The sequence below is a fragment of the Perognathus longimembris genome, chromosome 7 (assembly GCF_023159225.1).
Source record: "Perognathus longimembris pacificus isolate PPM17 chromosome 7, ASM2315922v1, whole genome shotgun sequence".
Taxonomy (NCBI): Eukaryota; Metazoa; Chordata; class Mammalia; order Rodentia; family Heteromyidae; genus Perognathus; species Perognathus longimembris.
Genome location: NC_063167.1, coordinates 77,225,028 through 77,252,348, shown reverse-complemented (window position 1 = coordinate 77,252,348; position 27,321 = coordinate 77,225,028). Strand labels below are relative to the sequence as shown.

The window sequence follows — 27,321 nt, the reverse complement described above, 5'->3', positions numbered from 1 at the left end:
GAGGGCATGAAGTAGTATGGAGAGCCACTGGCAATGTCGAGGACTCCATACAGGACACATCGGAGCACACACCTCAGTGTCTAGCGGCACACTCATGTGGGATGCTATTTAGAGTTTACTGGGGGGTATGGGGCAACCCCAAGCCTTTTAGACTTTAAATACATGGAGGGCCCAAAGTATGGGATTCTGTTGAACACCAGTAGAGAGATATCTGGCTCATTGTCTTCTGACTAATTTTTCACAGTCCCCAGGAGCTCATAACTAGGTTCACAACGTCCCTGATGTTCAGCCATTGCTCCAAAAGACACGCTGTATGCTGGGCACCAGTGGCTCATGCCTGTAATCCTAGCCGCTCAGGAGGTGAGATCTGAGGATCCCGGTTCCAAGTCAACCTGGGCAGAAACGTCCCTGGGGCTCTTAGCTCTAATTAATCATTAAAAGTCAGAAGTGGAACTGTGCCTCAAGTGGTAGAACACTAGCCTTGAGCAGAAAAGCCATTGAGTACAAACCCGAGAAACAGCACACACACACACACACACACACGCACACAGAGAGAGAGAAAGAGAGAGAGAGAGGTATGCTATACTCACATGGGCAACTAAGGAAGAAAAAACCATCAGTGTAGTCAGAGGAGGTATTTAGATAATGTTCTCTGGCCCCATATCCCTCTTCCCATGTTTTCTAGATTTTAAATTTTGGCCCCACTCTTCCATGATGAATATGATAATCTCTCTATTAAACAAACACTTGCTTTGTGGAGAGAAAGGCAATGGAGCCCTGGGGTCTGTCTATGTCTGTTTCCCTCACTCCATCCAAGAAAGATCAATCAACAGTTTGGTTTCCATTTGAACAGTTAGCATTGGAAAGGTCTACATTTGAGAGGGGAAAGGGCTAGGCCTGGCTGGAAAGACAGAACAGCAGGTCACCCATAGACACATGGCACACATCATTTTCCCTCCCACTTTGGCATGAGCCTATTGGCAATCCAATCTAGCTGCCAGCCTAGCTTGGACTGTTTTTCCTGGGCTGTGGAAACAAACACAGACACTGTATGGGTTTGAATGTCACCTTCCATGTGCTGGTTTTATGACCTTCATTTTTCTATGCATCCATCTTCTCAGCTGTGAAATAGGCTTGAGAAACTACCAACATACAGGAGGGTCTGTGAGGCCCGAGGGAGTCAACTCACAACAAGAGCTTAGAGAAGGACCTGGCAGGTGCCAATAGCACAATCAGTGCTTGCTGTGACCGGGTTGGTATCAGGATCGAATCTTCCTGTGGGACCACAGCTGGCCTCCACTTACATGAGGAGAAAGGCTTGCCAAACACTGCCCAAAATCCCTGTCACCTGTACTCCACTGGCAAGTACCCTTACAAGTAGGGCTCCTAAACAGCCTTCCTTCCAAGTGTTAAATAATACATAAAAAATACCAGTATCTTTCCCAACCCCTGGGTTCACTTTTCTTTTATTTGGACAGGTTTTGGATAGCTGACAATAGCCATAATATCTTTTAAAATATTACATATCTTAATGTACATAAGATACACATAATACCATGCATATGTAAGATATTATGCATTTATCTTTAAAAAAGGTACTATGGAGGGGAGTAATATTCTCCTTTGCAGATAATTCTTTCCTCCTGCAATGACACAAGCATTCATTTTAGGAAACAGAGCCACCAGGATGACTGATTAGTTGGCCACTATGCAGTCACAGTCTCCTTTAGTCTTCTCTAAGTACCTGAAAGGTTAGCATGTTCCAAGCTGTACGTGTGCCAGTTAGAAAAATCATGGAATTGACATATATACACATACAATTACACACCCACCCACCCACAAATATACACATATAGTCATGCACAGATGGGGGCACACACACATAAACATGCATATATGCATATGTGTACACATGGCCACACATATATCTGCACACAGGCACACAGATGCACACCGAAAAATATTGCAGTACTACAGATTCAACCCAGGAATCTATATAGGCCTGGTAGGCAAGCACTCCGTGTCTGAACTACATTCTCAGCCTTGTTATTGAGACAGGGTCTAACAATGTAGCTCATGCTGGCCTCAAACGTGGGACCCTCCTGCCCCCGCCTCTTGGGTTCTGGGATTACAGATGTGATCCTCCATGGCAGACTGAAATAAATTATTATTTTGTAAGTTACAGTACACTGGGAACTATTAGATAAATCTTTTGTAGCAAACAGGGAGTCTTGTGAGACTTTTGTGGTTCAAACTCAGGGCCTCACACTCACTTGGTTTACTTGCTAGGCTGGGGCATTAACTTTGAGCCATGCCTCCAGTCTGACTTTTTGCTGATTATTTTGGAGACGGTATCTGAAGGACTTTTATACCAGGGCTGGCTCTGAAGTGCAGGCCTCTGGATTTCAGCCTCTTGAGTCACTAGGAGTATAGTTGTGAGATACTAGTGCCTGGCTTCTATTTTATATATGTAAATATGAAGATACATGTGTATTGGCTTGTGGTGTAACAAGTTATTATGTAGCTCCCCAAACAAGAGTGAAATAGACACTCTACTAGACAGTTGACACAGTACCTTGTTTTGCTTAAATTATCGTTATTTCTCAGGGACTTTTTTTTTCTTATTTATTGTCAAAGTGATGTACAGAGAGGTTACGGTTTCATACGTTAGGCATTGGATACATTTCTTGTACTGTTTGTCATCTCCTCCCTCATTCCCCTCCTCCTCCTTTCCCTCTCCCCCATGAGTTGTTCAGTTGGTTTATACCAAATGGTTTTGCAAGTATTGCTTTTGTAGTCATTTGTCTTTTTATCCTGTGTCTCTTGATTTTGGTATTCCCTTTCACTTTCCTAGTTCTAATACCAGTAAATACAGTTTCCAGTGTACTCAGATAAGATACAGTGATAGTGCAGGTACAACCACAGGAAGGGGATACAAGAGGATCATCAACAATAGAAGCTACGGTTTCACATGGCATGTTGAAAGTAATTACAACAGTGATATATCACTCGTTCCTCAGGGACTTTTCATAGAGCGTTTATTCATTATAAACAAACTTGTATAAAAAATTACAATGCAAGGCAATCCAAGCTCTCCCTCAGTACACTGAGTCCCACATGGTGGCAAAACATTGTAGTTTCTCAGCCTTCTCTAAGGAGTAAGTGTGAACCATTTACCCAGCAACCAGAGCACTGTCACTGTGACTCGACGCTACCAGTATTTATAATGAGCCACGAGGGTGCCAGTTAACAAGGGTGGTAAGGCTGCAAGGAGTTCAACCACTAGCTAGTTACTCAGGAGGCTGAGCTCTGAGGACAATGGCTCAAAGTCAGACAGGGAAGAAAAGCCCATGAGACTCTTATCTCCAGTTAAACATGAAAAAAAAATCTGGAAATGGAATTATGGCTCAATATAGAACACCAGCCTTGAGTAGAAAAACTAGGGGACAATACATAGTCCATGCCCTCGTAATGGCATATGTGTATACACACACACACACACACACACACACACACACACACACAGATAAGAGTTCATCCAGTATCTTCTTAATAAGGACTTCTATTTTCTGTGTTCATTGAGAAGAACAGTGTGGAACCCACTTGGCCTTGCCTTCCCAGGCCTCTTTACCTGGGAAGGAATCTAGAGCTATAAAAACTACCCACGTAGCAGGGTGCCAGTGGCTCATGCCTATAATCCTAGCTCTGAGGAGGCTGAGATCTGAGGATTGTGGTCTGAAACCAGCTGGGGCAAGAAAGTTCATGAGACTCTTATGTCCAGTTAACCACTAGAAAACTAGAAGTGGTGCTATGGCTCAAGTGATAGAGCACTAAACCTTGAGTGAAAAGCTCAGGGACAGGCTAGGCCCTGAGCTTAAACCCCACAACAAAGCAAAACAAAAAACCCCAAAACTACCCATGTGTGTTTGCAATGAACAAGTAGGGGTAGAAGACTACCTTGTAATAAATAACTGGAGAAGATAACACATACACTGGTTACTTTACCCAGCCACTCACTGAGTGCAGAGACTCTCTTTTGCTTGCTCTAGTATTGCTACTTGAAGACTACCCATATCTTTATTGTTCACAGTGTTTTCTCTTTATTTAGTCATTGTGTAAATTACAAATAATCCCCCTTGTCTGTTCCTGGTTCTGTGGATTGTAAGCTCCATGCAGGCGGGAGCTGAATCCAGTATCCTGTTTGTGCTTTCTCAGAGCCTAGAAGAGGCACAGACTGCACCCATCACCCAACAGCTGGCCTATGGCTAAGGAAGCACTCACCTTGGAGGAACGGGTAGCCTGGGACACAGCGTGCCTGCGCTTGGACTCTGGGTATAGTTGAAGAAATTCAGGCTATAGACACACAGGAAGGACCCTGGAAGCAGAAGATATATGGACTGAACGATTTCCCTACATGATGTCCATCTTTCTGGGGTAACAGGTAAGGAAATGCAGCCATTTCTCCAAACCCAGAAGGAGATAGGCTCTACCAGCTTTAGAAAACACAGGATCTACATACAAGATCACACATTCAATCTGAGGTTGAGTTAGTTCCTCCTCTCCCTCCATTCTTCCCTCCTTCCTTCTCTTTCTCCCCCTTCCCCTTTCCCCCCTCCCTTTTTCGTTCCCAATTCAACACTAAGAGCTAAAAGACTGGTACTAAAATACTTTGAAATTATCCAAAGAAAGTTCATTAGAGGAGTTTGATCATTTTAACTTTAGCTTTGAAAATATTGGTTTAAATCTGACACTCCATCTCTTAAGCAGATAAAATGCACAGCAGGTTGCCTCAAATGTCCTTAATTTTCCTTTGTTTATAATATAAATCTTAACAGTGGGCTCAGAGCAAGGGCCTGGCCTGTATTTGGGTTTTACACAAATGTTTCTGACAAAAACTTTAGACTATTTTGATACTCAGTGAATCCTGGCAAGTTAATTCAAACAATCTGATTATAGTCAATCCAGTCCAAAGCCATTGGGCCTTAAGTGTCAGCTTTTCCCCTTAAAGTCTCCAGAAGGAACACAGGCAGAGGGGACTGGGTGCTAGCTAAGTCCGATAGACCTGTGTGAAATGGAACAAACTCATGGAAACCATGCTTACAGCCTCCACTCTACGGGAAGAGGCACCTGCCAGCAGGGATCATTGGAACCCTTCCAGAGACAGCAGTGCAGGGTAACTTATCCATCCAGGTTCCCCCAAGTTGCTGGGCCATGGGATGTAAAGGGAGCATGGGCTGGACCCTGGCACCTACCGCTGGTATTGGCGAAGAGCTGAATCTCTTCCAACGTGTCCAGCTGCTCTTCGGGACAGCTGGAGACACAGAGGGCAGTGGTGCCCAGCCTCCTGTCTTGCACGGCCACATTGCAGGAATTCATGAAGAACACATGCCTGAGGAGATGGGTGAGAGAGGCTCATCTTAAGGCATGGTCTCTCATTGATGTGACCTGGAGCTAATTGCTGAGCACCTGCAGTTCCTGCTACTCAGGAGGCAAATACCAGCCTGGGTGAAAGTTATTTGTGAGATCTTTTGTGAAAGAAAAAAGAAAGGAAAAAGGACAAGGGCTTGGTCAAGTGCTAGAGTGCTTGCCTAGCAAGTGCTTGCCTTAAGTTCCATCCCTAGCACTGACAAGGAAAACTCCTTTTCTAGGTTCAACCTTTTGTGGGCCGGAGAGCAGGTGATGATCTGAGAAAGTCACCATGTAGACAGGCCTGGCAGAACAGCCCAGGGGCTGTAGATACACACGCGTAAGCAGCCCAACAGAATCCTGGCTGGGCAGTACCACTTCCAACAGGGATCAGATATACTCAGAGAATAGAGACAGGGAAGAAAGGAGGGGCTGAGGCTGGGAAGTGGCTCAAGAGCCACGACCTTTGAGTGACCTTCCTGCCCCCCAGCTGCTGGGTGAATGGAGGCCCAAGAACAAGGCTACTGGTTGGCATTTGTGGCTCATGTGCTGGCACTGATGGCTCTCTGCTCCTTGCCCAGCGCTCATCCTGGCCGCTGATGCCACAGTAACAGCCCAGCAGTCCCTGTAGGCTGCTGCTATGGGGAAGAACCACTGTGAGGAGCTAAAGCCATTCTCTCTCCACTGGGGATGGAAGGAAGGCAGGTCGTACAAGACGAGAGGAGAAAACTAATGTCCTGATTGATTGGTAAATTCATATTTTGTTCAAAAAGTTAGAAATTATAGCCGACAGCCCAGTGGCTCATGCCTATAATCTTAGCTACTCAGGAGGCTGAGATCTGAGGATCATGGTTCAAAGCCAGCCCAGGCAGGACAATCTGTGAGACGCTTATCTTCAATAATCCAAAGTGGAGCTGTGGCTCAGTGGTAGAGTGCTGCTAGCCTTGAGTTTCCAGGGCTTGAGTTCAAGCCGCATGACTGACCCCTCCCCCCCCAATCAAACCTGGGCTCGGAGAGGCAAAGGACTCTGCCTCCGATCTCACAAATGAAAGGTTCACCCAGGCTGAATCTGAACCCAGGACTGGCTGAGTCTATAACCATAGCTGAGCCTCCCTTGGCTCACGGCCTCCTCATGAGACAGGCTAACAGGATTTCACACAGGAAGGCAGCTTGAACCTGTAGGTGGGAGACCTCGCAGACACTTACTTCTTTAGGGTCATGTCCCGCCCCGAGAGCGGGGCCCCAGCCACCGGGGAGTTCTTCCTGCCACACACATTACCGAAGCTGTCGTAGCCCAAGAGGAGTCTGCTTGCCGCTCCAGCCATCACAGCGTAGCCCATGAGGAACACCTAGCAAAATGAAGGGGGACGAGGGCCATGGCCTGGCTGGGCCTCCGTCCTTCAGGCCGCACTGGCAAGGCAGGAAAGTAAAAACCACGAGATGCCAAGAACAGCGCAAGGTCAAAGCGGCGGGCACAGGGCAGGCCAGCAGCCCACTCATGCCTGTCACAGCAGACACCCGAGGCAGGGCCCCGGGGCAGGCGCCTTTCACCTCCTTCAGGAGCGGCCCAGCAAAATGCAGACGGCCACTGAACCTATGCCAAACGCATCCAGAACACCAGCCAGCGCCCCTGCCACCCGGTCTATTCAACCGGAATTCTTTGCCACAAAGTCAATCCCTATCTGGTGGGGATTATCAGGCTTTATGAATTAATCATTGGCCAAGTGGCAAACAGCCTCGGCCAGGCCTTGATGGTTTTATGAAGGTGGCCTTTGAGAGAAGCCGAGTGAGGATTTCTGCGGTGGCTTCAGCTCTAAAATAAAGATGAGACGCGTCAAAATGGGCTTCCAGCAGCCCCTCTCTGGACTGGGGGGGCTGCGACTCTGGGGGGCTTTCAGCCCATGCAGGGGAGCCAGCAGCACCTGTTTCACCACAGAGCACTGTGGGCAGCTCAGCTAAAATGACTGCTCCCCTTTGTTAGGGAGCAGAGGAAGTGGGAGGGATATTTGATTTAGGGGTGTGGCAGATGGTAAATGACTTCGGCTCAAGAGAGCTCAGGTCACAGAGAATTCACCTTGACCTCACTAACAATCCCCGCAGCCTACAACTCCCCGACTCCCCTCTCCTCACCCAGGGCTCAGCCAGAACGGCAAAGTGCAGGCAGACCCAACCCCCAGGATTTCCAGGGCTGGCGGTTCCGGGGTGCGGTGCTCAGGCCCAGAAGCCCAGCGCTCAGGCAGGTGGAGAGTGGGAGGATGGAGGCTCGAGGTTAGCCAGCCTCGAGAGTCCCCCCATTTCAACTAGCAAGGCAGGAAAGCTGGCTCCTGCTCGGATGCCAGCTCCACACGGGGCTGCGAGGAGGAGGGATGGGGGGGGGGGGGGGGGTCAGCCAGCTGCGGCAGAAAGGAGAAGCCCGGTTTGCAAAAAAAACTAAGAAAAAACCCCACGGGGACTTGGGACCCGGGTGGAAAATTGCATGGTTGGCAAGCTCCAGGCTGGGAGTTCAAACCCTTGTACCATCACATTAAATAGACAGACAGACACAGACAGACAGACAGACACACACACACACAGATGATAGAGAAAACATTTCCAAGGACTTGGTTTTCTGGGTTAACGGCAGAAGTTTTGTACCACAAACTTCAAGCGATGAACACTTGAGACTTGGGACAACACACACACTTGCACACACACGCGTACGCACACTTGCACGCACACAGGCACTCGCGCGCGCGCACACACACACTTACCAAACCAGTCCAAAAGAGAAAGAACAGGGCCAGCCACGCCAAGTCCGTGCATTTCCTGTCAAGCCGGGGTCGCCACTCCCTGGGTCTCCCCTCGGAAACCTTCCAGAAGGAAAGTGGGGGCTGAGAGGAAGCCGGGAAGCGCGGGCTGCGGAGGCGTCCGCGGGGTGGGAGGGGGTGGGTGGGGAGAGCGGTCACGGGGGGCTTCGGGCGCACCTGCCTCGGAGGCCGCACCTGGCGCGCAGCACCTGGGGCCGTCCCCCCCCCCCCACCCGAGCCCCCCTCGTAGCCCCGCGGCCCCTCCCCCACCCTCCCCGCCAGCGTCTCCCTTCCCCCAGCTCCCCGCGGAGTCTGGGTTCCCCCCCCCCGCCCCCCCCCCCCCCGCCCTCGCCGCAGCAGGTGTCCCGCACACCTGGAGAGGGGCGGCAGAAACTCCCGCCCACCCGCAGGTGCGGAGGGCACAGCCCCTGCCCTTCCCTTCTCCCTGTCCGGGATTACAGGAGTTTACCTCGTACCGCGCGCCCAGGCAGTGCATGGTGCGTCCCGCGGAGGGCCCGGGACCGAGTCCGGGGATCCTCCTGGCCGGGAAGGCGAGGAGGGCGGGCCGCAGAGGGGCAGCGCCACCCGGTGGCCGCGGGCGGGACGGCGGGCAGGAGGGGGAGGGCGGGGGAAGGCAGGGGTGGTGGGGGCACAGCGCCGCCAGGTGGCCGCGGGCGGGACGGCGGGCGGGCGGGGCCGGGGGTGCAGCGCCGCCAGGTGGCCGCGGGCGGGACGGCCCGCATTTCTGCCCCCAGGGCCTGCACACTTGGCGGCGGCCACCTGGAGGTGCACCTGGAGACCGCGGTGCGGACTGGGGAGGCTGCGAGCGCAGCGGATGGCCACAGTCCGCTTCGCTGTTCCTGACGTACAGCCGGGGACACTGAGGCAGAGCGGATGCATGCGGTGCGCGGCAGGAGGAGACACCTTCAGCTGTATGGGTTGTTAGACGTTTCCAGTGGACCGCGTGCCCGGGGCGAAGCCGTGCCCTCCCTCCCTCTGGCTACCCGTGCCGGAGAAGACGCCCCTCGGGAAACTGAGGACTGCCGGAACCTGAGGGGCGAATGCAGTTCAGATCCCGCCCTCCCCTATCCCTCCTCCCGCCTAGCACCTCACACTTGCTAGGCAGGTGCGTGGGTAAAGCCCGGCCCGTTATCCTCTAGTTTTGTTTTATTTAAATAAGGCCTCAATTTTTGTGTTTGATATATAGTCCTGGACTTTGATCCTCTTATTTGTAGGGGTGGTGCGCACCACCACATACAATTTTCTCTATTGAGATGGAGTTTCTCACATTTTGCCCAGGCTGACTTTGAACTGCAATCCTCCAGATCTCGGCCTGCCAAGTAAATAGGATTCCAGATGTGAGTCACTGGCACCTGGCTGAAAAGCTTCTTTAGTCATAAATATATGTATATTAAATCATATTACTTTTGCTCATATATCCTTTGTGTATATCAAATATTTCAGAATAAACGTGGTATATAACACTAAAATATGGCATGCATAATGATAATACAAACACCCTTGAAACCACCACCTAATGCTGGTTCAAGAACCAGAATGTTAGTATAGGGTCTCCCCCACCTCCTCTTGGATAAACACAACCCCTGTTAAGCCATCCATCTGGGTTACAGCCACAGTTGGGAATTCTGTCCTTCTGCCTTCTTTAAACATCCTTACTCACTCAGGTTATTCCATTTGTTAACTAACCTAATTTAGTTTGCTTTAAAGGGATGTTACAAAAATGGTGCCGTATGGTAGTTATCTGGAAATGTTCTCAAACGACACTGTCCGTTCAGAGTTGATATTGATCCTCTTGTGGAGAGAGCCGAGGTGCTCCTTCAAGCTCTGTCTGCAGTACAGGAGCTCAGGGCGGCCAGAGCCTCCGATCTGTTCCAGCTGGGTCAACTCCGAGGGGAAGACACTAGAGTTCTAGCATCTCCAACAAAGAATTGAATGAACACACGTATGCACACACACACACACACACACACACACAGTGAAGGGGGAAAGCAAGGCGTACACCATTAAGGACTTGAGCTAGCCTTTGGAGCAAGCACGCCGTTAAGGGTTTTCGTTTTCTGGGGTTTGGGGTGCAGGGGCTCATGGTCATGACAGTGGGCTGATCTAGGAGAGGCACGAGCCTGTGGCCTGGCAGGTTTCTGGAGGGGACGTGGGCATAGGCAGCGCTTCCATCCCACGCTTTCCAGTGGATGCGTGAGATGCGGTGCCCACGCGTGGAGGTTTGGTGCACGCAGCTGAGGCTGGGGATCCAGGGCTCCGCTGTGAGGACGCCTGGGTTTGGTGAGAACGCGTGCCGAGTTTCTCTGTTCTGGGGAGAGGGCCTGAGTGCGCACTGGCTGCCCTTGTGCCAGGGAGCACGGGGAAGGAGAGGAGACTTCAGATGCCACCAGAAACCAGAGGAAATGAGTCTCGGGGTCTGGGCTGGCGCTACAGAACGAGGCCCAAGACTCAGGAAGTACTCGGCAAGGCACATTTTCTTTCTGCAGAAGGGAGTGCAGATTGGCTGTACGCCAGGCACGCGGTAAGCCCGGGTCTGACCCGCAAGGCACCAGTGCCCCTCCCCCCCCACCCCACTGTGAGAACTCCTCGTGGGAAATGGGGTTGAGACTTTATCCACTTACCCCCTGAACAGAACAACCCCTTATTTATGACAGGATGAGGTTCAATTGAAAGAACTTTGGTTACAGTAGGATTTCATGAGGTTGAAGGGAAAAACACTTAGAAATTTAGGTTGTATAACAATTTAGGAGATGACAATTGTACCTAAAGTGGCATTGCTTGTGTCAAGCAGCTATATGCCAGAAAAGCCCTTGCCGTTGAGAGTAGAAGAGGATCAGTTTGGTGTTCTTCCTCTGTAGCTAATGTGCCTCATTTCTGGTCAGTTAGATGTCAGCACTAAAGTGTTTGCATGTTTCTCTCCTATTTCTTAGACAGTGAGCCATCACTCTCCATCAAGGATTTGTGCCTATGTCAAGACACCTCTTCCCAAGTTCTTCTGGTGCACACTCACTCATCTACACACGCCACTCTTCTCTCCTTGCTATGTCTAAGTGTGAGTTTTAGAAGCGAAGCTCAGGAAGGCCTTGGGAATTATTGCTATGGTCCGGGCCACCGGATGCTTCCTGTATCCTGAGGAATATTTTTTTAAATTATGTTGAAAACAAACTCTACAACTTGTGGGTGGGGATGGGAGGGAACAACTTGGAGAGAGCAAGGGAAAGGGTGACCTTGTCCAAAAAGAAATGTACTCTTTACCTGACTTATGTAACTGTAAACCTTCTTCACATCACCTTTATAATAACAATAAAAACTTTAAAAAATCATATGGTATAGATAGTTTCAGATCTCTCTCTCTCTCTCTCTCTCTCTCTCTCTCTCTCTCTCTCTCTCTCTCTCTCTGTCTCTCGGTTGTGAGACTTGAACTCTGGCCCTGGGTGCTGTCCCTGAGCGCTTAAGTTCAAGGATAGAGCTCTAACATTTGAGCCACAGTGCTACTTCTGGTTTTCTGGTGGTTAATTGGAGATAAGAGTCTCACAGACTTTCCTGCCCAGGCTGGCTTTGAACCATTATCCTCAGATCTCAGCCTCCTGAGTAGCTAGGATTACAGGCACGAGCCACTGGCACCCAGCTGGAGATACTGTTTTCTATCCTCTTAGAGCTTTGCTGTGTGTGTTAATATGTTAGAGCTTTAAAGTCTACCCAATGTATGTGTGTGTGTGTGTGTGTGTGTGTGTGTGTGTGTGTACATACTTGGAATGTTACAAAATTTGCAAGATCTTAAGAATAGAAGGAATGAATTCTGAGCATTTGCAAACTCTTTATCTTGATTGTTACTGTGCCTGTGGCATAAACCCAGGACCCAGCACTCTTTTTTTTTTTTTTTTGCCAGTCCTGGAGCTTGAACTCAGGGCCTGAGCACTGTCCCTGGCTAGTACTCTACCACTTGAGCCACAGTGCCACTTCTGGCTTTTTCTATATATGTGGTGCTGGGGAATCAAACCCAGGGCTTCATGTATAGGAGGCAAGCACTCTACCATTGGGCCATATTCCCAGCCCAGGACCCAGCACTCTTGCTTGCATTTTTATTGCTCAAGGGTGATGTGTGAACTTGAGCTATACCTCCATTTTCAGCCTTTTGCTATTTAATTTGGAGATAAATTAACTTTCACAAACTTTTTCCTGCTCAAGATGGCTTCAAACCTTCAGATCTCAGCCTCCTGAGTAGCTAGGATTATAGGCTTGAGCCACCAGTGCTTGGCTCAATACAACAATCTCATCTTTTTCTAAGCTAAGTGGAGGGAAGAGAAAAGGAAAGGGAAGAAAGAATAAAACAGGAGGAGAACTTTATGGTATGCAGAGATAAAAGTAATAAACCATGAGTAGGGAAGCCCAGGGCCATCTGTGGGATATATAGCAAATTTCCTGTCTCTCACAGTTGTCTGTAATATGAGAAAAAGGATTCAGGTTCTTCTATTTTTCTGTGCAGCTTTGAAATTCTATGAATTAAAATCACATGACAGCTATATGCAAACTAAAAACCCAAAGCAACTAGGAGAGTTAATGAGAGAAAAGAGCAGAAGTGAGACAGAAAACTAACAAAATCAAATTAGACAGATGGTCAATGCAAACAATAAAGCTTGTTCATTCAAAAAACTGGAAAACAACAACAAACAAAGCAAGCCTCTGACAAGGCAGGTGGATAAATTAAGTTGGTGGCAAAATATAAATACCTCTGAATATGTAGGTAGATGCAGACTTCACAGAAACTATACCATGTCCCTGCTTTGGTTTTGTTTTTGTTCTTCCTCTCATTTTATTTAATTTTATTTATGTTTAATCCTTGGTTTCATTTCCCCTCACTGTACCCTAACTGTATATTGTGAGAGTTAGACGACAGGCAGGTCCTCACTTGGAGTCAGCTGAAGAATGAAGATAAATCCTGACCTTGAGGGCAAAGGTAGTTACCACTTGCTAACAGCAGATGGCAGTGTCGGCCTGTGGCTGAGTGGTCAGGCCAGTGTATGCTTTTATCCCATTGCGTCTAAGAATTTTCTTTTTCTCTCTTTTCTTTGCTTCCTTCCCTTTTTTCTTTTCTGTCTCTTTCCTCTCTCCATCCGTCTTTTCCTTTCCCCTCTGTCCTTTTTCTCGCTCCTTCTCTTTCTTCCTTCAAAATTGTGAGGCATCTCCTCCCTGCTTTCCTAAAAATTGTGAGGCATCTTATTATGTTCCCTCTCTCTATGTTTAGTAGCTTTTGCTCCCCAAAGCTATTAAAATGACATATTTCTTATTAAATCTTGGAATTGTCTTAGCATGGAGGACATTCAAGGCTATGGGCCTCGCTGTTCCTAGAACGAGTTGATTTCTTACTTGCAGCATTAAAAAGCATTAAATACAAGTATTTACTGGCCACTTCCAAATCATCTCTTCTTTACTTGTCTGGGAATCAGTGAAGGCTAAAAGTCTTGTGACTGAGGTTGAAAACAAGCTTGCAGCTACATGGTCTTGGCAAATGAATGAATGAACCCTCCATGAGCCCCACTTTCCTTATTTATTTGTTATTTTTTGTGCTGGTCTTGGGGCTTGGGCGCTGTCCCTGAGCTTTTTTGCTCAAGGCTAGAGCTCTACCACTTTGAGCCACAGCTCCACTTCTGGTTTTTAGGTGGTTAACTGGATTTGAACCACGATCCTACAATCTCAGCTTCCTGAGCAGCATCCAGCATTTCCTCATTTATTTGTTTATTTACTTACTTACTTTTTGCCAGTCCTGGGGCTTACATTCAGGCCTTCCCTGAGCTTTCCTTAATTGAGGCTAGCACTCAACCATTTGAGCCACAGCTCCACTTCCAGCCTTTTTGGTAGTTTATTGGCAATAAAAGTCTCATGGTTTTCCTGCTTGGGCTGCCTTTGAACCTTGATCTGCAAATCTCAGCCTCCCGAGTAGCTAGGATTACAGGCATGAGTCACCAGTGCCTGGCTGGCATTTCCTTCGTTTTAAAATGGCTAATTTAGAGGATTGTTATTATATGCATATCATATAACTTAACTTGGTCCCAAATAAGTTCAGTAACTTCTAGCTAATATTAAATAATAGTTTTCTTAAAAGTTCAATTAATGATAGCAAACATATTCCCTGCAGTTGACAAGGAAGGAGAGGGTGTGGCCTGGGGTCTGTGGAGCCAGGCTCACATCTTCAGCTTCAGATGGGAGGGTCGAGGTCCAGGGGCTGAGGGCATTTATAGAGGTGAGTGGTTCTGCTAGTGCTGCCAGTGTAGCACAGCTGTTGTCCTAGAACTTTCCACAGCTTCCAGAGTGTAAGGAAATTCAGACCGTGGTCTTCGGTAAGGGAAATGACTTCGATGGCATCATAATTCAGAAACAGACAGAGTTATGGCTTGAAGCTGGGGGTGGATGGACCCGACCATGTTAATGATGTACAGTGGTTTTATCAGGAGCCCTGGTTACTAGGTGATGATTGAAGGATTACTTTGAGCAATGTGTGGCAGCAGGCCTGTTTGTAATGAGGAACATGGCACCATGCCTCCCCCCCCAGCGCCCAACAGCCCCCCACCTGCCACTGTCATGACCACATCCACAATCCCACCAAGGACTCTTGCTGAGCTGCCCAAAGTCTCCTTGTTCTTGTGGCTTCAGCTACATTTCTTCTCCTCTCTGTTTTCTTCTCCTTATTTGCCCCACAGCTTTTTTTTTTCTTTCTCTTCTTTTTTTCCTCTTTTCTCTTGCTCTCCTCTCTCCTACTTCCTTCCCATATCTCCTTCCTCCTCCCCTCCCCTGCCCCTTCTCTCTCCCTTCCCCCTCCTTCCCTTTCCTTCCCCTCCCCTCCCTCCTGTCTCCCTCTTCCCCTCCTCGCCTCTCCCTCCTCTCCTCTCCTTTTCCATTCATTTCTCATTCTGAGTTTTGTCTTTTTTTTTTTTAAGAGTCATGTCTAGCCAGTGACAATCTTTCCTCTTTTGTTAATCAAGACAACTCCACAAAAGTCTCATCTCAACCTCCTCTTCATCTTCAGTGATCTACTATTTATTTCAAAAAGCATAGGACAGAACATTTAAAAAAAACTCAGGACCAACAAACAGTACAAGAAATGTATCCAATGCCCAACGTATGATACTGTAACCTCTCTGTACATCAGTTTGACAATAAAAATTTGAGAAAAAAAAACTCAGGACGATCATATGCATATTATATGATATTATGTCTACTAAGTATTAGTGCCACAAACCCCAAAACATTTAATTCTGCTTGAAATGCACAGGAAGAGGAGAACTGAGTCTCCCGCCGGCGAGTCTCCTCCCACACGTGTGTTATGCACTGCGCTCATCTGTTCATTTTCTTTTCTTTTTTTCTTTTTTGCCAGTCCTGGGTCTTGAACTCAGGGCCTGAGCACTGTCCTTGGTTTCCTTTTACTCAAGGCTAGCACTCTGCCACTTGAGCCACAGCGCCACTTATGGCCGTTTTCTATATATGTGGTGCTGGGGAATGGAACCCAGGGCTTCATGTGTATGAGGCAAGCACTCTTGCCACTAGGCCGTTTTCCAAGCTCATCTGTTCATTTTCAAGTCTTCTGGGGTTTGGAGCCGCCGCTTGTGTTTGAGCCTTTGCTGGCTACTTGTGGCTTGGCCGTGTTTGTGGGAGTAGAAAACAGTCTGGACCATGGCCTTGCGGGTCATGACCCCGGGGTCACCAGGACGGACAGGGCTCCCCCAGTGTCTGTGGTATAGCTTTGGGGAGTCGCTAAGGGCGTCAGGTGATGTCCTGCATACTTAATTTTTCTTTCTTGAAAATATCTTTTGCTCTCAACCGGGCTGCCGGGCAGAACCAGGTGTCCCACAGCAGCCTTGGGGTGGGGGGGGCTCCCCCAGCCCGGCCTGGCACTGCGGGGCACACCCCGGTGGTTCACTCTCCTGCCTCGGCCCCGGGAGAGGTGCAGTCCCAGCCGGGCTCTGGGAGCTCCAGCCATCGTCCTCCCAGCCCGGGAATTCGGCCCAGCAGATGGAATGGAGCGGCTCTGGCGCCCCATGGATGGCGCCTGAAATGAAAACAGACCTCAAAATAAAGCCCTTGGGCGGTGCCCGTGCATATTCCCTGTCTGAGGACACGGAGGATAGAATGTGCAACCAAGTGGCACGGGAGAAGGGAGCAGATATGAGCGGGGACAGGAGCAGGGGGCACGAGGCGAGGTGAGTGGGAAGCCGCCACTGGGCCACGGAAGGCGGCCTGGGAGCGGAGACTTCTGCACAACTCCATGCATGAGCTTCACACTGAAGCTAGCAGGCTCAATCGGCCAGATTGTTTTTGTGCGGCAGAAGCCTCCCTCACTGTCTCTCTCACGGTCTTAAAACTTGTCTAAGCATCTATTTAGGCAAGAACTGGTCAATATTTTGTTGTTTTGTTTCGGTGCTGGGGATCGAGCCCCGGGCCTTACCCATGCTACAAGCATGAGTGCTAGGAGCAAGTGACATGCTAGCAGAGCATCCTGGACCTGGGAGAGCACCGACAGGCGCGGCAGAGCGCAGGTGCTGGAATTCAACACGAATCCCCAGCAGAAAGAATGTATGTGTGCATGGTAAATAAGTGAGTCGGCCTTGGAACAAATCTGCACAGAAATGTAACAAATGAAGCTAATAGTGAACAGCTGAATAAATCGCGGGAATTAGAAATAAAGAGAAGTAACCAGTGTGTGTACAGCAGCTTATACCACGCTCCCCTTACCCCCAAACTTTCCTACTAAACAGAAATAACCAGACATTCTATCACAGGGAAACTGCGTAGAACATTTAATGTTCTCAGGTTTCAAGAAGACAAGGACTGAGGGTCCAGGTGATGCTAAGAATGGTACTGGAAAACACTCAATTACATAAATTGAACATAAAGCCCTACATATTTATCTAAATTCAAAATTAAATAAGAGATTGTAATAATTACTGAAAATGGTTTCTAAAAAATCACATAGTCTTTGTCTGAAGGTATGGTTTTAAAAATTCTGGAAGGAAACAACAGAAAATGGGCAGAGGGAAGACCTAGTCAATTCACAAAGAAAGACACACAAACTTATAATCATTTGGGGAAAAAAGCCTAACTCCATATCCCCTCCACCCCCAATAGCAGGGTTTGAACTCAGGGTCTGTTAGGCAGGAGCTCTCCCACTTGAACCACACCTCAGCTCCTTTAAGCTGTAGATATTTTTCAGATAAAGTCCAAGTTTTTGCTTTGAGCTAGCCTTGGATTGTGATTCTCCTAAGCTTCTTGCATAGTTGGGATTACAGGTGTAAGCCATCATGCTTGATCTCCAAACCCAGATTATTATTTTTTTTTTTTTTTTGAGATAAGGTCTCAAGTTACCCACATTACCCTTGAATTTAAGAACCTTCAGCCTTAGCCTCTCAAGTAGCTGGAATTGCAGGCATGCACCACTGTTCTGGGCTTCAATTCTTAACATTTAAGGGAAAATTGCAGGGAGATAGTATTCACCAAACAGACATATTTTTTTAAGAAAACAAAATGCCTAAATGTTGGGCAAAGTGTGATAAAATAAATATGTTACATTTAGAAGAGGTTGGTTTGTGTTTATCTTATGGACGGCACGAATCAATTGGATGGCACTCAGCCCTACATAATGCATTGGAATGCTCCCAAATAAACTATAGGGTGGGCATTAAGACCACAAATTCTCGTTTGAATATCTGCTCTGTCCTTTACTGGTTTTAGAAAACTGGACAAGTTACAAAATTTCTAAGCCTTAGTTTTCTCATTTATAAAATAAGTGCAATAACATTTTGCTGCAGAGTTTAATGAGATTACATAAGATGGACTTAATGTCTATACACATTAAGTATTTATTGTTAGGTATTACTAGGTCTCATTGCCCCCCTCCCTTCCTACTTAAAATTGGTTATATGTTTGCTTTTATAAACTGCTTTAAGTTATTCTTTTTTAACAAGACTATAGATAATGTAACACATATCACCATTGCCATGTAACTTGTTTTTTGTTTTGTTGTGGTTTTTTGTTTTTTGTTTTTGGTGCCAATCCCGGAGCTTGAACTCAGGGCCTGGGCACTGTCCCTGAATTGTTTTTGTCCCAGGCTGGTGCTTTACCACTTGAGCCACAGCTCCATTTCTGGCCCTTTTGATAATTAACTGGAGATATGAGTTTCTGGGACTTTCCTGCCTGGGCTGGCGTTGAACCACGATTCTCAGATCTTAGCCTCCTGAGTCGTTAGGATTGTAGGCCTGAGCTACCGGCACCCAACTGCAAGCAACTCTTGAAGACTTTCTATAAATATGTGATGTCAACTTTCATGGAATTGAATTTTTTCTTCATGATAGCTAAAACTTGAAAATAATCTGAATGTTCTTCAAAAGAGAAATGGTTAAATTATTCACTCAAGAGAACTTCCTTGAGTCACTAAAATAGTGTTGAGAATTATTTGATAGATAGCACAACACCTGCTTTTGATATAAAACCGGTGAAAAGTAATTTCCTAGTTGCACTCCTGGAATGACTAGAGCTGACCGAGATAACTCAACAAAGAAAGCATCTGAGAGGAAAATTACTCACACGTTAATAGCAATGGACTTCGAGTAGAGAAACAATGAGTGACTTTTAAATTGTCTTTATTTTTTCCATGAAGTTCTGTATTTCCCCAATTTTCTTATTAAAGAAAATGTGTATCCACCCACACACAATGGCACTTAAGGTTACTGTTCGTACCTCGTGGATGAAAACAGACACCAGCTCAGTTTGATCTGTTTTCTTTGGGTGGAATTTCGACATCAGTTGATGAGAAATGCAATCACATACAGGATGACTCTGGGACAGAATGTTGTTGGACCTGTATAATTATATAAGTTCATATGGATGTGTGTCAGTGCACTGACTTAGATAAAGTGAGAGAAAGCAGAATACCAGAGAGAGGGGCTAGGGAGGATTTTCTTTGTGCCAATCACAGAAATTCGAAAAAAGAGACATGGAATTCCATAGCAGAGTTTGTCACTTAATGGGGCGAGGAGAGGGATCCTACAAACCTTATCTCTTTAAGGAAGCAAGCAGAATCCAATTAAAATAGGTAGTTACTCCTTTCTTTTTCTAAAATGTTGCTTTTATAATTATAGTTGTACAATAATTATATAGTGATAGTTGTACAAAGGAGTTGCCATTCAGCAAAATAGTATGTAAATACAGTGAATCTTGATCAATGCCATCCCTTTGTCATTGGTTTCCTGGTTTAATGTTATTTGCTTTTAAGCCCAGCACACAGTGGCCAGGGTTTTGCTCGATGTCATGAGACCTCACACCTCTCTCTGGAATAGACAGAGTACCATTTTTAACTGTTTGGAACGTTTGACATGGATTCACTCAGCACTCCTCAATACAGTCTAACGAGGGAGATAGAATAATTATGTGGTGAGGTTAAATTTCTTGAGCAAGACTATGCGACTGGGAAGAGACAGCCAGGGTGAGGGAGCCTATGGAATAGGGCTTAACTTCTCTATCACATCAAGAGATCTAGCCATGTACATTTGTCCAAGTGCAACTATGCTTCACCCAAGGTCTTAGCGTCTGCATTTTTCTTTCAAAGTATCTGAACATTGCCAAGCGATAGTAATCCACTTCCTGTTTTTTAATGGCTGATTTGTCTTTTGTTACACAGACAAGGCATTTAACCATATGGATTTTACCACAATCCGTATGGTTAAATGCCTTGTCTGTTTCCTACTGCATTAATGTAGCTACTACTGTCCATGCAAATATGTGGAGAGCTATTTTACTAGGATAAGTTCTGGCAAAAGAAATGCCCAGGTACAAGAAATGATTTTTAAGGCTGTGGCTATGGAATCCTCAAAAAAAGCTATGTCTGACTCTATTCCCACCTCAGGTTGCAGAACATTTTTCTCTATATTCTGGTGGTTTAAAAACATCATGCACTTTGATTCATTGTAAGAAATACACTTCATATAGCAATCCTCTATAAACACACACACACACACGCACACACACGCACACCAAAGTTGAATAATTTCCCCCACTAAATGCAATGAATTCTTTTACTCTTTTTCCTTTCATTTTCAAACATTTCTCCCCCCCCCCCCCCAAACAAAACACCACCAGGTATGGCTCACTAAGTTAATTTCACAATCAATGAAGGGATAGTAACGCACCACTTGAAAAACACTATGTCAATACTTATATATTAGCATCCTTTTAAGTACTAAATTATCAGATCATCGTTATTGCTTCATTCTTTTAAATTACAAGAGAGGTGGAATACTTTGGGACATTATACTTTTGGAAAGGAGAAATTGAAGCTCATTGTTTCTCAACTTTTAGGGTTTATTAGGATTTTTTCAAAAGAATCATTTAATTAATTTATTGGTCAAATAAGCTCTAGAAGCATGAATGTTTGCAGCCAATACTAAGAACAATGGTTATAGATGGTTACAGTAAATTAGAGATTTGTGTGGCATAATTCATGAAAAACCTAGCTTATTGTGTGTGTGAGAGAGAGAGAGAAAGAGAGAGAGAGGCAGACAGACAGACAGACAGAGTGGACACTTTGGTTTGATGTCATATTGAATTCATGTTTACTTTGAAATTTCCTTAATAGACAAACACACATGAGCTTTCTAAAATATTGTATTCAATTGTGAGATTCTGATTACTAGGCATGTATCACTTGTAACAGTCATTCTTTACTTAATTTTAATCCTCTAAAAAATTTTTTGGCAAGCCTATTATGTGCCAAGCACAATGACTGGCTCCAGAGATTAGAAGAGGAGTCAACAGCTCACCAGGCACTGGTGACTCTAATTTACATATGCAAATAACTGTAACACCACAAATAAAATAGTCATTCCATAATATTATCGTTTAAAATCAGACCACTGCTCAGGCCCAGAGTTCAAGCCCCATAACCAAAAAAGAAAAGAGAAAAAATCAGACCACTTAGCAATTTGTTTTCACTATCCTTACTGTATGGTTCATTTACGATCATTTTTATACTTATACCAGAAAGCAATAGGAAAGCTTGGAAATAGGGAAGCTTGGCCCAGATGTGGCGCTCTTCAACGCCTCTTCCCCAGCGGTGCCTCTGGAGGGAGGAGTCATCTAGGGAGAACACAGAAAGGCTAGACTGGGCAGCTTGGATGAGAGGAGGGTGGGCTTTCCCCTCTTTGTCCACGGTCACCAGAGGTCAGTGATCGAGTCATCAAACACAGACATCACTTTTTTAGATCTAGAAAGCAGAACATAAGGGAGTGCTCCATCCTGTTGGGTCACATCCTGTTCATGATGGCAGGAAGTGGGAAAGCAGCCCACGACGGTTGAGAAAACATTAGGAGACGTTCACATGTAATATGTGTGTGTGTGTGTATGCATGTGTGCGTGCACATGTGGTCTGGTACACAATTCCTAGAGACTCTGAATCAAAATAAATCGTGTTCGGAAGCCTTCGAACTTCTTGTCAAATGAAACTGGCTACAGGTCAGGTCTTTTTCTAGCCTGCTATGAAGGACCAATGATCCTGACAGTCTAAGGACAGAAGTGCATCCTAGTGGCCATATGAAAACTAACAACAGACACCCGGGCTGTTGTGTGGCCTCCAGGAATAGGGACTCAATGTTGGGAATTCCACAGCGGCACTCCTAGGGAGCATGAGGTTGCAGAACTTGTCCAGAAATGGGGGTGTTGTTGCTTCTCTTGACGGGAAGGGATGGGATGTGCCATTCATGGAAGCCCAAAGTGCATGGAGAAAGAGACAGCTCCTGCCTGTGCAGAGGTGAGGGCACTCGACACTCCCTGCTCACAGCACAGCCTGGTTTTCCTTCAGCCGACTCATCTGACCTTCACCTTGACCTTCACTGTCACTTTTGCCTTCATGGCTCTCATTCAATCCCTTACACCCTCATCGCTGCCCCTACCTTTTTTTTTGTCCTAGCACTGGGTCTTGAACTCAGGGCCTGGGCGCTGTCCCTGAGCTTTTTTGCTCAAGGCTGGCTGTCTACACCTTGAACCATAGCTCTACTTCTGGCTTTTTGGTGGTCAATGGAAGACAAGAGTCTCACAGACTTTCCCGCTTGGGCTGGCTTCAAGTCACAATCCTCAGATCTCAGCCACCTGTGAGCTAGGACTACAGGTGTGAGCCACAGGTGCCTGACCTTCATTTCCCTTTCTTCTCTCCCTTTCCTCTGCTAGCCCTTCAGCAAGTGGTTCCTGCACTATCTGTGGGGTGGGGTAGAGGTGATGGTGACTGCTGTCTCTTGGGTTTTGGCTGATAATTAGCATCTTCAGGAAGTTATTTGATGGAGTCTGGGGAATGCCAGAGCCGCTGTCCATTGGTCATGTAGCTTTTGCCTGGAGAGACATGGATTAATCTCAGTGCAGTTCCCGCAGGCACTAATCCTCCCTTGGTATCACTTGTATTTTGAAAATCAGAGCTGTTGGGATATGGCTCCAGTGGTAAAGGACCAGCCTAGTGAGCTCAAGGCCCTGAGTTCAAACCCTAGGACCATCAAAACAAATAACCCCAAAACTGAATAGCTACCTCACCAATTACATTGGGTAGAGAGTAATTTATGCATGATTTCAGATCACCAAGATGGAACGATCCAGCTTTAAATGCTGCCATATTTATCAAAAGTCTTGATATCTGGGAGGGCCACCAGGCACAACTGTGTCCTGAAACATAGGTGCTTCCACGGCTTTCTTCTCAGTGTTCCCCACTGTTCCTTCTCGAATCTAGGCTAGGTCGAAGAGAGAAGTTCTTCCTGGCGAATTTCTGGGAGTTTGTTGTGGCAGGCAGTGTGCTGGGCCCGGACTTGAATCTTATTTAAACCTAGCACCCAAGAAGGTTTGCAGGAGGCGAGGTGAACTGTGAGGAGCAGCACCTTGCTCAAGCTTCTGTATTCAGGAAGCAATGGAGCTAACATGCCCCCCTCCCATACTTTTGCAATTTAAGTTTTCTGACTACAGGAAACAGGCTGCCTTTCAGCATAGGTCCTCAGACAGCATGCTAGGAAAAGACAGGATGCACTAAGTGTGGACTGTTTATTCTGTGGATGGCATCCCCCTGCTATTTGGGTCTTGAAGCTTGAATCTACCATCACCAGCTGCTGTAAGCTGAAGACAGTTGTAAGTGGTCAGCATCGGTGAGTGAATATAATTTTATGTAATGGGAAAAAAAAGTATTTAAAAAATGTAAACTGGGAGGAAAAGACACATCCTGTTTCCGGATGTCTGCTTTCCTTTTTTCCCCCCTCCCCCACGGCTTTCAATGAGCTATTTAGCAGCTTCATTTACAATAAAAAGTTAACTGCCTGGAGGATAAAAATAACTTCTTGGGTAGTTTTACCTCATACAATAACAACATACTGTGCTTTTTTATTTTAATGGAAAGATCTATTCTCAGAAACAATGCAAGGCATCCTCATCCCTGTGAGTAATGATTATTGGGTAAGACGATACTTACAACACAGGATCACCCCAAATCTTTCTTCAGAAGGATCATGAGGGTTTTTTTTAAAAAAATTCATTTTGTACGTGTTGTTTTGTGGCACACGCAACTTCATTCAGTTGAAATACCCAAAGGGCATATGTAAAGACCTTTGGGAATCCCTTTTACTTCCTGTATATTGCCTCACAATTTAAATGTACCAAGTTGGGCAGAGAGAACCTCTCTCCTAGCCTTGCAAAACAAGAAACCTGGAAGCCAGGAGCAGATGTGAGAGACCCCATACTCACCCTGTGTTTCTGGGCAGGAGGTGGCCACTGTGAATGGTACTGGAATCTAGAAAATGAGACCCCTGGTAAATATAGTCACCTCCCTTAACATACGGCCAGAACCTGTGCCTTAATCTCTGCCTGAAGCATTCAACTAGGAAAGGTGAATAAAAGATAGAATTCCAGACTTAAAGAGTCATGGTTTACTGGAATTCTCCAGGTGGGCAGGAGAATGGCGGCAACTCTTTCCTTTGCTAGGTCTGATGAGTTTCTGCAGGGGGGAAAATTCTCAGGTTTGGATCAAAATGATCTTTGGAACAAAAGCTCGTGTCAGGAACTAGCCTTCCTGGGAAAGAACTGGGAGGCCACTAAAGAAAGAAAATCAAGTTAAAAAATATAATGATTGTTTCCATTAGAGAAGAAGCAAGTATTTTGACATAGAACTTAACCTTGAGCTATCACCCACCCATTTGTAGAGGGAATCATGGCTCAGCTGATGCTAAGTTTGAGCCACTGAAGCTTTCCAGAATTGTGTGTGTTTTTCTGAATGCATTCATTTTTTAGTTCTCTCTTCTCCTTTTCTCTCTATTTCCTTCCTTCCTTCTCTTTCTTTCTATCTTTTTTCTTCTATCTGGGCATTGAAATGAAGGTTTTACACTTGCTAGTGATCTTCCACTTGAAATACTCAACTTTTGTGCTTTTCAGTATCTTTTTCAAGGTCTCTCATTGCCCAGGCCAGCTTCAAATCATCCTTCTAGGTAATTTGGTCTATAGATAGGCCTGTACAACCACTCCTGGCTGGTTTTGAATCATGATTCCACTATCTCTGCCTCCTGAGTAGCTAGGATTCTAGGACTGTGCCACCATGCCCAAACCCTTGTTCTGAATTTGATTCAGATTTTGCATAGTTGGATCACTTGAAGCAATGATTTCATAAATAACTCAAGTAAAATTTGACCCAATGATTGAGTCCTATCCATGTGAGATAATTGCAAAACCACAATCAGAGGCACACCACAGAAACAATTGTCATAATAAAGAGGATGATTTATGCTTGAACAAAATAAAAGCTCACAGAATAGGTATACATTTAACACCACAACTGTAGATGTGGAAGAATGAGCTCAGGTTTTTGAAACAACTTTATTATGCTGGGCACCAGTGGCTCATACCTGTAATCCTAGCTACCCAGGAGGCTGAGATGTGGGGATTGCTATTTGAAAATTTTCTGCTAGCTGTTTTGAAAAGCACAGCACACCTTTTCTTAGTGGCATCTTGAAGAGTAAAAGATAAATTTGGATAAAGTCTAATATAACATATCTTGTGTTTTTTTATGGATCGTGGATTTAGTGGCGTGTCTAACAAATGTTTGCTTAAGTCGTAGTCATAAAGATTTTTATGTATCTACAAAATTATGTTATCTAAGGTTGGGGATGTGGTTCAAGTGATAGAGTACCCATTTAGTAAGCAGTAGAATGCCTGTTTGGTAAGCAGGATTAAACCCCAGTACCCCTCCCAAACTATATACATATCTACACATGAAGACATTTTACTTTTCTTTTCAAATTGCATGGCTCTGATTTCTTCCAATTGTCTTATTGCACTGATCAGAATGTCTAGTACAGTAGTGACTAGCAGTGGTGAGAACAGACACCCTTATTTTCCTTATTTTGAGGGATAAATTACTGTTTTTCATCATTAAATATGATGTGAGCTATAGATTCTTCATGGATGCACTTTATGAAGTAGAACTTCTATGCCTGGCGTGTTGGATATTTTATTTTATTGCATAGTTTTGCTGGCTGACTTTTCAATAATACCAAGGAAGGCTATGAGATTTTTGTCAAATGTTTTTCTACATCTATTGGATAATTATTGCATGTATGGATTGTAAGGTATTAAACCCACCTTACATTCCTGTGATATATTGTACAAGTGCGATTTTGTTGTGAACTTGACATTTTTGTTGTTGTTCTTTAGAGTTTTGCATCTGTAAGTATAAGAGATAATTATCTGTGATTTCTTTATGTGTCTGGCTTTCATCTCAGGCTAACCCAGGGATATTATTAGAATGAATCTGAAAGTGTTCTTCTTCATTTTATTTCCTCTTTTGGTCTTATTATGTTATCTAGGATTTAAATACTGCAAGGAATGGCAAGAGGGGACATTATTGCTTTGTTCCTGGTCTTGATAGGAAAGCTTTTCGCTTATGATTTTATTTTTTATTAATTAAATTTTGTTGACAAGGTGTTGTGCAAAAGGGGTACAGTTACATAATAAGGCAGTGAGTACATTTCTTGTGATATCTTACACCCTGATTTTTCCTTCCCTTCCCTAGATCAGGTAGGCATATATACAATACCCAGTGTACCAAAATCATATACAGTAACCATGTAGTGTACGCCAAAGGAAATTCACCTAGCATTTTAAATGTAACGTCAACAATAGAATCTTCCTGTGTCCTTCTCTTGGAGTTGTTTTTGTTTATCCTCGTCTTATATGATCATATGTACACAGCTGTTGAGCTATTGCGATCCTCTGATGGGTCTATTCTAGACCTTTTTATGTTTAGTAGTTGTTTGGTTTTAGATACATAATGAAAGGTTGCTGACCCAAACCTGTGGAAATACCATTTAAAAAGAAGTTTGTTGTTTCACACAGATCTGGTCTCTATTACCCCCCCCCCCCACCCCCAACAGTCATATATATCAAGGAGGCCATGCCCCTTTGTTCTCTGTGTTCTAGGCTTGTCTCGCTCAACATTATTTGTTCAAGTTCTGACCATTTCCCTGTGAATACCAATATTTTATCATTTCTAACCGCTATGTAGTATTCCTTAGCTTATGATTTTAACTGAAAAATATTTACTTATTTATTTAGCAGTACTTGGTTTGAACTCAGGGCCTCAAGCTTGTTAGACAGGCTGTCAACCTCTGAGCCATGCTTCCAGCCTTTTATGTGTTGATTTTGTTTGTTTTTGTGTTTATCTGTCTATTTATTTTAGTGGGATTGGGGCTTGGACAGGAAAATATGTGGCTAGGCAGGTGCTTTGCTACCTGAGCCATGTCACCATGCCCTTTATGCCTTGGTTATTTTCATGGTTGAGTCTTTCCTTATGCCCAGGCCCTCCTGGGTTGCAATCTTTTTCCTTGTGCTTCCTACTGAGCCCAGCCATTGTACTTACCCTATAGCTGGCATCACAGGCACTTGCCACCACGTCCAGCCATTGATTGAGATGCAATTTTGTGAACTTCTGTTTGCTGAAGCTGGTCTTGAATTGTGACCATCTTCTCTCTGCCCCCAATTAGCTAGGATTACAGGCTGGAGTCATCATACCTGTTGGTTTACTTATTTATTTTCAATTTTGTTTTTTGTG

General features: G+C 45.4%; 1 protein-coding gene across 3 annotated transcripts in view; it reads right to left on the bottom strand.

Annotated features, from left to right (window-relative positions):
• Positions 1–8,229, bottom strand: part of Slc44a3 (solute carrier family 44 member 3) — a 58,923-nt gene extending 50,694 nt beyond the window's left edge. For 2 of the 3 annotated variants that reach the window (XM_048352003.1, XM_048352004.1), the window contains exons 1-4: positions 8,157–8,207; positions 6,613–6,755; positions 5,253–5,389; positions 4,282–4,375 (exon numbers count right to left, since the gene is read on the bottom strand). In XM_048352003.1, the coding sequence (XP_048207960.1) occupies positions 4,282–4,375; positions 5,253–5,389; positions 6,613–6,746 (365 nt within the window). In that variant the 5' untranslated portion in view covers positions 6,747–6,755; positions 8,157–8,207. Of the gene's footprint in view, positions 1–4,281; positions 4,376–5,252; positions 5,390–6,612; positions 6,756–8,156 lie in introns of all 3 variants that reach the window. The other variant, XM_048352005.1, reaches the window with a different exon arrangement.
• Between the last annotated feature and the right edge of the window lie 19,092 nt (positions 8,230–27,321).